We start from the raw sequence: 12078 nt of genomic DNA on the forward strand, positions 1-12078 counted from the left end.
GGCTCCCTGGAAGAGGTGATGCCTCAGCTAATATCAAAAGCATTGGTCCAAACCCAATCTTGAACTCCTCTGCTTGGGTGTTTATCAAGGTCTAGAAGTTTAATATATGATCCCCCTGACAAATGTGCTCATTTTGGAGAACTTTGGAAAATACCAAAAAACATAAAGAAGAATATGGAAAACAGCTGTAACCCCGTCCTTCCAGTGATTTCATTCTAGATTACTTTTATTTCTATCTTTAAAATGTATTAATTGATATACTGTGACACAGTGTGTACCTGGCTAGAAAAATGTTTATTCTTAGAAAAGTATTTATATATTTATAGAAAACAGAGTTCTGGATGGGAAAAAAAAAAACACCGAAAATACTAACAGTGGTTATCTCCGGGTAGGATTATTGATGATTTTTCTTGTGTTCTTTCTGGTGGTCTATATTATCTCCTTTTCCTCCCATGACTGTGTATTATTTACTGTAGTATTTATTTATTTATTTATTTATGAGAGAGAATCTTTTTTTTTTTTTAATGATTTTTTATTATATTATGTTAGTCACCATGCAGTACATCCCCGGTTTCCGATGTAAGGCTCGATGATTCATTAGTTGTGTATAACACCCAGTGCACCATGCAATACGTGCCCTCCTTACTACCCATCACCGGTCTATCCCATTCCCCCACCCCCTCCCCTCTGAAGTCCTCAGTTTGTTTCTCATAGTCCATAGTCTATGAGAGAGAATCTTAAGCAGGTTCCACACCCAGCACAGAGCCCGACATAGGACTCGATCTCACGACCCTGAGGTCATGACCTGAGCTGAAACCAAGAGTCAGATGTTTAACCAACTGCCACCCAGGTGCCCCATTATTTAATGTAATCTTTAAAATGTGATTTTACAATTTAATACATAGAACTTGGGAACCTCAAACTCTGGGTCTTATACCAATTACATCTTTGGGCCACGGAGGAGAGCGAGGTGGCTGGCCGAGACCCTGACTCCTGCTCGCTTTGGTCTGAGAGGCTGTGCGTGGCCTGGGGTGTGGCAGTCAGGGGGCTGTCACGAGGCAGGACAACCTGTGGGGTGGGAGGTCAGGGAGAGGGCAGGGCTGTTGTGTTTGCACAACTGGCAATCACAAAAACTCTTATTGTAAACTATTATTGCAACCTTGTCTCCGGTGACTCCATCAGATGTTACAAACCCTGAGAAACCCAGAAAAACAGAGCTGAGGTTTGGGGCCTGGGGTCCTTCCTATGACTTCCGTGCTCAAAGTGCCTTAGGAATGCTTCGCTCCTCCTCCGCCATTTTGCACAGGCTTTGCCCTCCTTGGCCCGGACGACTGCAGTAGCCTGGGAGCAGGCCTGTGCCCTGCATGCAGCCCACATTCCACGCCACCGCGACGCTCTCCCCCCACGCCCACCCATCCGAATGTGCCGCCACACCTCAGCGTGGCTCCCGGGGCCCGCAGAGCCAAGTCCCCTCCGACTGGCCTCTGGCCCCTATGACCTGGGCCCACCTGTCTCCCCATCCTGTCGCCACCGTTACTCCACCTTCGGCTCTGCCACGCTCCCGTCCATCAGGCCTGTGCACCTGCAGCGCCCTCTGCTTAGAAGGCCCAGCGGCCGCGTCGCTGCCTGATGCCTTTCCTGGTCTTTCCATCTTGTCTCAGCCACACCACGGATCCCCTGGTTAGCACACCTGTCTTCCTGTCTGTCCGCCCTACGCGCTCCTCAAGAGCATGGCTGGGGCTTACCTGCTGTTTCTTCTTGCTATCTGGCAGCTGGTGGTACCGTGGGGCTTGGGCCTACGTTTGGCGAATGGGCGAACAACCCTGGCCAAGGCCTTGCAGACATCAGGCCGAAAGAGCAGAGTGGGACGGTGTGGCCCAGACAGCTGCCACCCATTAGGACACCAACGAGGCCACAACTGTTTCCAGCGGTTGGCGTGGGCACAAAGGAAGGGTGGCTCCACAGACTGGTTCTGGGGCCGCTCCACTCCCCTTCCCCTGAAGGCTTCCTCCCAGCCGGGCTCAGGGCAGGCTTTCTCTGCGGGTGAATATAAATATATAAAACAGCACGAGTTTAGCTGCAAAACTAAAAATAGGAAGCCTGGAATCCGGCCCCCCAGGCTCCTCTAGCCGCTGGACCACACAGGTGTGGATGCGGATGTTGGGGGTGCGGCCCCTCCCCCTTCCAGCTCCCCGGCCCTCGTGGGGAGGAATGGGGGGCACTCTGGGTTTCCGCAAGGAACAGTTCATTCTTTCACTCTGGCTGCCCCCACCCCCATTTGTCTGACAGCTCATTTCATTTACGACCCCAAAATGAACCGATCCACTGAGGTGCCATTCCCTGCTCACGTGGCCGAGTTGGTGTCTGGTGTGGCCGAGAGCTGCTCCCTGGGCCATGCTGGGGGGGACCTGGGTGCCTGTGTTTATGGGGTCTGCGTCCAGCCCCCTCCCCTCCCCAGAATACCCCCTGCTGGCCCCCCAGGAGTCTTCTAAGACCCTCACAATTGTCCTCTTGGGCATGTGTCACGATCTCAGGCCATAAAACCCAGCCAGGACGTCCCTCTCAGAATGAAAGCCGGAGCCATCCCCGTAGCCGGCAACCCTGCAGTGCTCTGTCTGGGGGCCACATGCCCTCTCAGGAGGGGCCAAGCACAGCCCCGTGCCCCGGAGGCCACCTCTGGGAGCCCCAAGGCCTGCACCGCCGCTCTCAGCCTGTGGCCAGGCCAGCCACACACAGGCCATGGGGTGGACGTGGGGCTGGTGAGACTGTAGGCACCGCCCAGCCCAGAGCAACTCCTGGAGCCTCCAAAACGGAATTCTGGAGGCCGAGGGGCTTCTGATCCTGGGCGGGCTTCATGTCCTGAGCTCCTGACTGCGGCTCAGGGGAGGTGGTGGCACTGGGCCAGGGCTCCAGGGCTCTGGGGCTGCTGAACTAGGGACGTCAGCCTTTCCCAAAGCAGGGCCTTTAGCGACGGGGGACCCGTGATTCCACTTCGCACCCGGGCTCACCGGTACCCAACACTGTGCGCTCTCAGGTACTATTTGAATAGAAAAGGAAGCTCAGAGAGGGACAGGGACCACCCCCTGCCACACAGCTAACGGGGGAAAGCAAGTCCTTCTTCCAACCGAGACATTTCCCAGGCCCTTCTGAGGACGAACCTCCCAAGATTAGGAAGTCCCTCGGAATAACCGCCCTGAAGGGACCGTGCATGCTCCCCGTCTGCTGCCACCTGCAGGCCACCGTGGTTACTGCAGCACTGCCCCCACAGCCCTCAAGCTGGGACCCCCACCCCCCGGGGGGGCCAAGACCCAGGACTTCTTCCCGCCTCAGATCTTCCGTCGGATGCGCTGGGTGCGCTGGTCTGTGCCTGCTGGGGGAAGGCGATGGAGCTTTGAGTCAGGGCCTCTGGAGGCCACAGCTCCTCTCCCATCAGCGGTGGCACCGAAGTGTGGCTGGTGGGGAGGGGCTTGAACTGCCGTCCCTTCCTCATCTCCACGTTGCCTACAAAAGGACCCCAGCTCAACGCATCTATGGAAGCAGAGCATTGGCCTGTCGAGGACCAGCCCTGCTCAGCCCTGGCAGACGCCACCCGATGGAGCACACTCAGAGATTCTGCAGCTGTGGCTGGGGGCTTGCTGGGAGACAACCTGCCGCCCCCGGGGCCCAAGGGGTGCTGTGGGGGCAGGGGCCTGGATCAAGGGTTTAAGCCGAGGAAATGGAAACTTCCTGTCGGGTGTTGGGTTTCAGGCAGACCAACCTAATGGAAAGGGGCAAAGTCTTGGGATTAGTTTTGAAGTATTTTCATTAGAGAGTAAGTTCTGTTCTATGAAAATTCCCCTCCTCAAGTCCCACCTGGACAGGCAAGGGGGCGGGCAGGTCTCTTTGCTGGCAGGGACCAAGGCATGTCCCCCACGCAGTCACACGCACAGCGCCTGCTGACAGCCACAAACAGCTCTGGGGAGATGTGAAGCCAGGTGACACCCCCCCTTTGCACCTTAACTGCCTCATCTGCAAACTGGGGGAGCTGACCTAGCTGCCTGCTTTGTAGTTGTGATTGCTGCTAAACTGCCCCTGTTCCAGCAAACACAGGCCCCAGAGGGGCTCTCCCCGGGGCTGCGCTCCACCCGCCTCTGCCCCCCCCACCGCCAGCCTGGGGAACAAGATGGGGTACACTGCTCCTTCGGTCTCCTTGTGAAAAGTCACAGGCCACTTGTGAGGGGTGGTGGCACCGTGAAGAGCTGACGTTCCTCGGGGGTTTCAGGCACACCGGGAGAGGGATCTGTGGGCCGCACTTGCCCAGAGCGGTCTCCGTGGTCATTACGGATGGAGGTGGAGGCAGGGAGGCCAAGGTGCTGGAGGTCTCCCAAGCAGTGGGTTTAGTCCTACGCCTGTCCCCAGGCCCCGCCCTGTTCCTCCTTGGCCACAGTGGGAGGTGTCCCCCCCCCCCCGCTTCCACCCCCATACACACACAGTCCTGAAGTCTGGCATTGGGACCCTTCAACACATCTCGGAGTTATATTATCGTAACAAATCAGTCAAAATTCCATTTTACAGTTAAATAGTACAGAAGACAGACAGTTGACTGTACAGCAAGTTGTGCATTGCAAACAAACACACTAAGCAAATCATAGTGCAAAGCAGTTTCCAGCCCTCCCCCCCTTCCCGGCTCGGGGACGGTTTTACCGAAGCTGTTTGTGGCAGGTATTAGCACCTCGACATGACGGTATGTCACAAAGGCTCTGTACCCACCACCACCGAGCTTACAGTAACATGGTAGCAAAACCCCTGTTTCCTTGTGCTTTCTCAATCAGTGTGTTCGCCTAGGACAACTGTAAAGCAGCCTTGGAAATATGGACCCATTTCTGGCAGCCCAAGCTGTCTGTACTCGCTCTGGGCCTTAGAAACAGACTCGGCATGGCTGTCATCACTTTTAGTTGGGGGGCGGAATCCGTTTGTTTCCTGTCTCTGCCCCTACCAGGGCTTGGCTATCAGGAAGGGCTGGTAATCGGGAGTGGGGCTACAAAGTGCTGGGCACTGGGAACCCCAGGGCGCCTCCCACGCAGGCCGGGGGCCAGTCTGCAACCACAGAGAACAGGCATGAGGAAGGTACCAGAGTAATGGATTTGTAGCTGCTTCCTGAGAAGGGGTGGAGAGCCCCCCTGGGTGCAGGGAGTCAGTAGGACACCCCAGCAGCTATCTTGAAGAGATGGAGACTGCTTTTTCCAGTGAGGACAGGACCAGAGAAAATGCAGCGGGAAGGGTTTGAGTAAGATCACCAGAAGGACTTCCTAACTTGCCAGAGCTGTGTATCCTGTATGTATCATCTGGCTGCTGTTAGAGGTTGGGGGTGGCACGGCAGGCTGAGAGCTATCAGAGAGACGACGACGAAGGAGGGGGGGTTGTCACATCCACAGAGGATGTGGCTGAAACAGTGACTGAAAACCACGCGCAGTCTAGCCCTTATGGGTTTTCTTGTCCTTTTCCACTTACGCCTTTTTAGAACCAAACTCAGACATGAGCATCTGTGCAGCCCGAACCCCTGGGCAAGTCCTGCTTTCCCATCAGCGAACTAAAGGGGCAACACTTCCCCCCTGGGTACAGGGGGGCTGCGCCGAGGCTGGCCAGCCCTTCTGTGCCGCCATCCCATGGCCGTGGCTCTCCACCTCTCCGCTTCCTCTTGGGCAAATGTCTGAGAGCCACAGACGTTAGTTCTAGCGTCACCTGGGGTTCCCTTGGGTCCCCACCAACGCGGGCCTTCAGGTGGGAGTTGGTGGGATGCCGGAGGGCCTAGGAATGCCACACTCTCAGAAGGCAGAGGGGCTGCTGTTTGCTCCTATAGGGCTTTACCTCTAAGAGACCATGGATTCAAAAATGTTTGATGCTTGTTATTCTAAAACCAGCTTTACAAACTGGTTTTTGTTCAAGCCTGCTTTTGGAGGACAGACTGGTTCAAGATGGAGGGCTGTCAGAGGCGGGAAGATCGGGCCAGGCCTGCCCACAAGGCTGGGGGTTGGGGGTGTGCACAGCTTGGCTGGACCAAGGTGGGACAGGGATGCTGAAATCTGACCCCATGACCTCTCACCCCGATGCCTTCTGCTAGGACCTCTCTGGTCCCTGTGCTCTTTCCAAAACTGGCAATTCTGAGCCCAGCCTAGGGGGGAAGGGGGATCCCTGGCCCTCCACCGAGAGAACAGAGGGTGAATGCCTTGGGCTGGTAAAGTGCACGGAGGACCTGTCTGCAAGTGTTTTTCCTGGTTTTAGGGACCTGCTGCCATTGGCTAGTCTCTGGGGCCTGGGACCCGCAGACAGCTGGGACGGGGTGGGAGCTTTCAGCTGCTAGAAACTGTAGGGAAGCAGAGCTGGGGGGGAGCTGATTTGGCGGTGTTCTCATCCCATCTCTGCCAGCGATTTCCTGGGGCCTCCGGATGGGTCCCGTCCCCATCTATACGATGAGGGGAAACCCTCTCAGGGGTGGGGAAACCTTCCAGTTCTGATTCAATTAGCATAAATGCTGAGGGAGGATTGGGCCCATGGGATACAGGGTCTCTGAGGAAGGGGGGTGGGGTGGAGAGGTTTTCCCAGGGCCCCGTGAGTCAGAGGCCAAGCCATGTGGGCAAATGCCACCTCTCTCTGGAACAGAGATGGTTTCTGCCCCCAGGGGACCTGGGCCCTGTGATAGCACCAGGCATGGCTGGGGACAGCCAGGTCATTCCAGGGGAGGTGGCAGGAGGATACCTTCCCATAGGAACGTGGGATGAGATGACGAGGGACTGGGCTAGAGGCAGCGTCCTGAGGGAGGTCCCTACCTATCTGTACAACGACATGGCTGGACGAGATGCTCTCAGAGCCATCCCCCAGCTCTGGGCCCCAGGGCTCGTGGACCCTGGGTCCATGATTGACCTGGAGCATACGTCCCATTCCTGCCCCGAGCCTCAGAGCTGGGCCAGCCACTTGTCGGGAAGGTTCGTGGGGTCCCTGACTCCATCGGGAGCAGTCCGCTTTGACCCGGGTGGTCAGTAGGGCCGCCACACGGCCTCGTCCATGCGGCCCGGCGTGCTCAGGGCAGTGGGCGAGTTGCTGTGGCTGCCGTCCGCCTCCACGCTGTCGCTCTGGCCGCCCAGGCTGGGGTTCATGAGGTTGCCGGCGGCCACAGAGGCGCTGCTGGTGCAGGAGGCCAGCATGCGGGTGGGAGAGCGGTCACCCCCGCTGCTGCTGCCCGCCACCATGGAGAACTGGTAGGAGCCGGACGATGCGCCGTAGTAGAGGTGGTAGGGGGACGGGTTGGTCTGGAAAGGCCCGCTCTGGTTCTGCGGGGCCCCCGGGTAGGGCGGCGGGAGGTAGGTGTGGTGGAAGCGGCTGGTGGCGGGCATGCTGGCCACGCTGAGGCTGCCCGAGGGCGTGGCGCTGTAGGGGAAGGCTGCCGACATGGCCCCGGGGTAATGCATCCTGGGGTCGGGGAAGCGGCTCTCCGTGAACGTCTGCAGCGCTGGGAAGGAGCGGTCAAACTGGCGGGGGTCGGAGAAAGGGTTCAAGTCCGAGGTGCCTGGGGGACAGCAAGGGGGACAGTCAGTCGCGGTCGGACAGCACCCCAGAGGCCGTCTTTCAGAACGACCTTGGGAGGGGCGCCCGGGCGGCCCAGTTGGGGGGGACTTGGTTTTGGCTCAGGTCACGATCCCAGGGTTGTGAGATCGAGCCCCGTGTGGGGCTCCTAGTTCAGCGGGGAGTCTGCTTTAGACTCTCTCTCTCTGCGCCTCCCCCGAGCACATGCGCTCTTTTTTCTCTCCAATAAATAAGTGAATCTTAAAAAAAAAAAAAAAATTGACCTCAAGCCTCTGGTTCACAAGGCATTTGCAGGAACCCCTCCTTCTAGAGCTGCTTCTGCTCTGACTGCCCTGGGCGGCCTGCAGGCCAGAGCCTGCCTGACTTGGAATCCGGCCCCACCTGGGAGGCATGTGAGCACAGGGGCCAGGGCCACGGGTGGCCGTGGGGGGCCTCCTTGGGCAGGGGGAGAAGGGGGAGGACTTTTCTTTCTCCTCATGGAGTCCTCTTTCCAGCAAAGCAGGGCAGAGGCCTGTCCAGGGCATGAAGGTGGGCCCCCCTGGGCTCCTGGGGGGGGGGTGAGGGGCAGCTTCTGCCTTCCTCCCTCCCCGCGAAGAGCTGGTAAGACCGCGGGTAGGAAGAGTCTCCAGGGGTGCTCTGAGCTTGGGAGCTGGAGCTTGCTTTTACAGATAAGGAAACTGAGGCCCAGAGAGAGAGAGAGAGAGACTGATTTTCCTAATGCTGCACAGGAAGGACTGGAGCTCATTCTGGGGCCTCTGCTTTCTGCTCCCTGCTGCTGGGTGTGTGCCCCTCTCCTGCGCAGGTGGGGCTCAGGTAGCGTCCGTGAGCTCCTGCCGGTGCTGGGGGGCTGGCTCCACAGCCACTGTCTGTCCCTCACCCGGGGCCCGTGTCTCCCCGGCTGTCCTGCAGGCTGGGGCTCACTGGTGGCCAGACATCGATAAGATGCTGCCTCCACTTGTTCAGCAGCAAGGTGAGATGGCAGCCAGAGGGGCGTGGTGGCCCAGGCCCTGCCTTCCCTTGGGGGGACCCAGCGTCCCGCCCAGGCCCTGCCCTGGCTCCCTCAGGTATGGCTCCTTACTGGACTCCAAGCCAAGGGCCTCCCAGCTTCTGCCTCCTACTTTTGTAGTCACAGACTCCCCAAACCTCAGCATTCAAAGGGGCTTCAGGATTGAGTCTAACCCCTTCGGTAGGAAAACTCGGGTGCAGAGAGGATGAGGCACTTGCCTAAGGGTGACACAGCACATTGGACCTGGCACAAAATCCCACTCATGTTCTGAGTCCTGGCATGTGCCTGATAGGTAGCAGCCCCAGCACAGCACTTATCCTGGGTCCGACACTTACTGGCTGTGTGTCCTTGGGCAAGTCACTTAACCTCTCTGTGCATCAATCTTCCCACATGAAAAATACAGACAGTAACAGTGCTAGGGATTAGTTACTACATGTAAAGTGCTTAGACCGGACACAGAATAGAGGCCGATGAGGGTTTGTACTGTGCACCGGCTGGGACACCTCTTGCTCCGAGCACCCAGGAGAACTGGCCCATGCAGCGCCCTGCAAAGAGGAATCCTTGACCCTGGACCTTCTCTGTAGCCTGGCCGAGGGGGTGACTCTGGGTAGCAGTGGAGAGGTGGATGAATCCCCAGCACTGGTAGGGCGGGCGCGTCTGTCTGGCCCCAACCCCTCTGTGTCACCCCCACCAAACAGGACTCAGAGGGAGACCCGTCCCCGTCACATGGGCAGCTCTGGGTGAGCACTGCCTGCTCTGGCCGAGGCTCGGCTGGGGGTGGCGAGCAGCAGGTACCCTCGGGCCTCTAGTTTCCCCAGATCTGCTAGAGGTGCTGTGTGACCGCAGGTGACACCTGTAACTTCTCAGGGCTTTGGGATCTTCCGGACTCCACTGGGGGTGTTGCCTTAGCTGTGGGCTCTGGTTCTGCGAATCAGAACAGAACAGTGTTCCCAGGTTCCAGGTGGGTGGATGTGGGGACAAGGGGCCGGGGCACTGGGGCCTTCTGGAACATCTAGTATTCTAATAGGCCCCCTGGCTGGTCAGTGCTGCCCCGGAGCCTAAGGGATCAGAGGCGCCTGGCTCTCCACGCTCAGCACACCAGGGCAGAAGGCCTTGTGGGCAGAGCCTGGCTCCCCGAGCAGAGCCACGCACGAGGTTAACACCCCCACTCTGAGCCCAGGAAGTGAGTGCCACCCATGCGACAGGAGCCCCATTCTCCAAACAGAAGAAACCCAAGCAGGGACCCCAGAACTCGACAGCAGGGCTACACCCAGGAAGCACAGGGCCGTGCAAGGTGGACTTGGGCCTGGTGGTGTGTGTGGCCCCTGGAGTTCACATGGGCTGTGCGCTCTGAGCTGGGCTCACCCACACTGCCACTCTCCTCTCCTGTCTCATTGCCAGGCTGGTGGGGGAAGTGTCTGCCCTCAGCACCCCTGTGGCTGCTGCACCCCCCCACCCCCAGCCCAGTAGCCCCAGGAAACCCGAGCTGGTCGCCTGAGGAGCAGCCAATCCCAACACTGGAAGGAAATGTTTATTTTCTTCTCCAAATTGCCCCAGCCGCTGCATGGTGGCTGAATGAGCCCTTTGAGCTGTGAGAAGCCCCCACCGTGGGCAGCCACAGCTGAGGGGGCCGGGGGCTGGCGTCTGGAGGGGTCGGGGCCTCGGCACTGCTTACTAGTGACCAAAGCCAGGGGGTCAAAGCTATTAAGGGGCATTAAGGGAAGTGATGGCAGGATGCCCTGAGGGGGATCCCCAGGGCAGAGTCTGAGGGCAGAGGCTCACCCCACCACAGGGGGAATGCCAACGAGGGGGCCCAAAACCTGGCCCTGCCAACACTCCTCTTCTTCCCACATCACAGATGAGAATACTGAGGTTCAGAGAGGTGAAGTCATCTGCCTGAGATCACGGCTGGTGCCTGGCAGAGCTGGACCCCTAGCCAGGTCCACCTGACGGCAAAGTTCACTCCAGAGAGCACAGGCCCCGGGAGGGGGAGAGCTGCCTGGGGCAGAGGGCCACACAGGCCACCGTGGGCGTGCAGGGAGGGGCTGGGGGCCCCGGCTCAGGAAGCAGCAGAAGGGGAAGGACTGGGTCAGCCACGCCCCATACAGGCCCGGCCTCCTCTCCTCCCAGCCCCAGAGTGGAGGTAGGGGTTCTGGCCGGGCCCTTAGCAGCTGGACAGGGGGTGGGGAGGCTTGCCTCAAGCTCCTGTAGGTACCGATTTCTAAGCCACGTCCATGCAACTGTGGCCGGGGAGAGGTAGCTTTTCCTTCCGTGGGAGCTGCTGCGCAGGAAACCACTGTTTGCCCTCAGCTTCTAGATTCCGAGGCACCCTGGCTAGGCTCCAAGCCCCGCCGGGCCCCAGCTCCGCCTGTGGCAGGGAAAGGCCTGGAGTGTTAGGCTAGCGTACCCTGACAAGGGCTGGCCTGTGGGAGATGGAAGCATGGCCAGCTTTTGGTCAGGGGTGGGCAGGAACCTGGGGAGCAGATGACCTCTCCCGGTCTCTTGAGCTCAGACCCGCATGCGGCAGCCTCCCCGGCCTCAAGAACCATCGACTGTCTCAAACTCACTAGCCCCTGGGTTTCTCCCCACCTTGGGGCCCAGCAGGGCCAAGAACAGAAGCTTTCTATACCGGAAAAGAAGGGACCATCTCTTCCCACTGAGGGGCTGTATCAAGCCCCCTGCCACTGGGTCATGTCTGGTGCCCACGGCAAGGGCTGGAGGCAAGGCCTCCCTTAGTGGAGAGCCCCAGGAAGCCCCAAGCTTGGCCTGGAGTGTGGAGAAGGGAGTCAGCTCATACCCCCACCCCGGCTCTTCCTGCTTGGGGCCCCCTTGTCTGCACCCTCAGAAGTGCGGGAAGTTTCTGGGAGTAGGTGCTGTGGGGACTTCGGACCTGGTCATCGACGGGCTCTTAATCTCTTAGGCCTCGGTTCACTCATCCGCCAGATGGGTTGTAAGCAGGCCCTGCAGGGCCGGGAAAGAATGGCCACTCACAGTATGTGCCTCTGCCCCGCACCGTGGACGAGAGCTCTCTGCCCCCACCTGGTCTGAGGGCCCGCCACACACCGGCTCCTGCGCCCCAGCCCCCTGGCTGAGGGGGCCCGGAGAACGGAGAAAGTACTCCTCGCCCGGCCATGTACGGACCGGCCCCGTGCCGGGCATGTGTCTCTCCTGCAAGGCCTCACGGTGCCTGCCGCGTCCATCCAGGCAGTGGGGACACAGACACTATCTGGGGCCTCAGCCGAGATGCTGCCCTCGTCTTTTCTGTTTGGGAGAAGTCTCTGGGCCAAGGGGGACTTCTCCCAGGCGATGCCATGTGTCTCCAGGGCTACGACATCGCTTTGCTGTTTACAAAGGCTGCCCGAGGGCAGTCACGGCATCGGAGGGTCGCCCCAGCCCTGGGCAGAGGCAACCACCCCCGCCCCTCTCTCAGACAGCTCAGGCAGGGGCACGTGGCATCTTCCGCAAGGCTGGGTCTGTCGCAGGCTCCTCAGACGAGTCATGCCCCGATCTTA

The 12078-nt window shown here is 59.1% G+C and overlaps 1 protein-coding gene across 1 annotated transcript; it reads right to left on the reverse strand.

Annotated features, from left to right (window-relative positions):
• Positions 1 to 4487: 4487 nt before the first annotated feature.
• LOC121099785 (runt-related transcription factor 3) lies at positions 4488 to 11627 on the reverse strand. Its single transcript, XM_040619004.1, has one exon. It carries the CDS (start codon positions 7443 to 7445, stop codon positions 7014 to 7016), a length of 432 nt encoding a protein of 143 aa, XP_040474938.1. The 5' UTR covers positions 7446 to 11627; the 3' UTR covers positions 4488 to 7013.
• Positions 11628 to 12078: the final 451 nt, after the last annotated feature.

Source organism: Ursus maritimus, unplaced genomic scaffold, assembly GCF_017311325.1.
Source record: "Ursus maritimus isolate PB19 unplaced genomic scaffold, ASM1731132v1 scaffold_32, whole genome shotgun sequence".
Taxonomy (NCBI): domain Eukaryota; kingdom Metazoa; phylum Chordata; class Mammalia; order Carnivora; family Ursidae; genus Ursus; species Ursus maritimus.

Coding starts and splice junctions, on each gene's coding strand:
- LOC121099785 (XM_040619004.1), bottom strand. CDS start 7,445: ATGCATTACCCCGGGGCCATGTCGGCAGCCTTCCCCTACAGCGCCACG.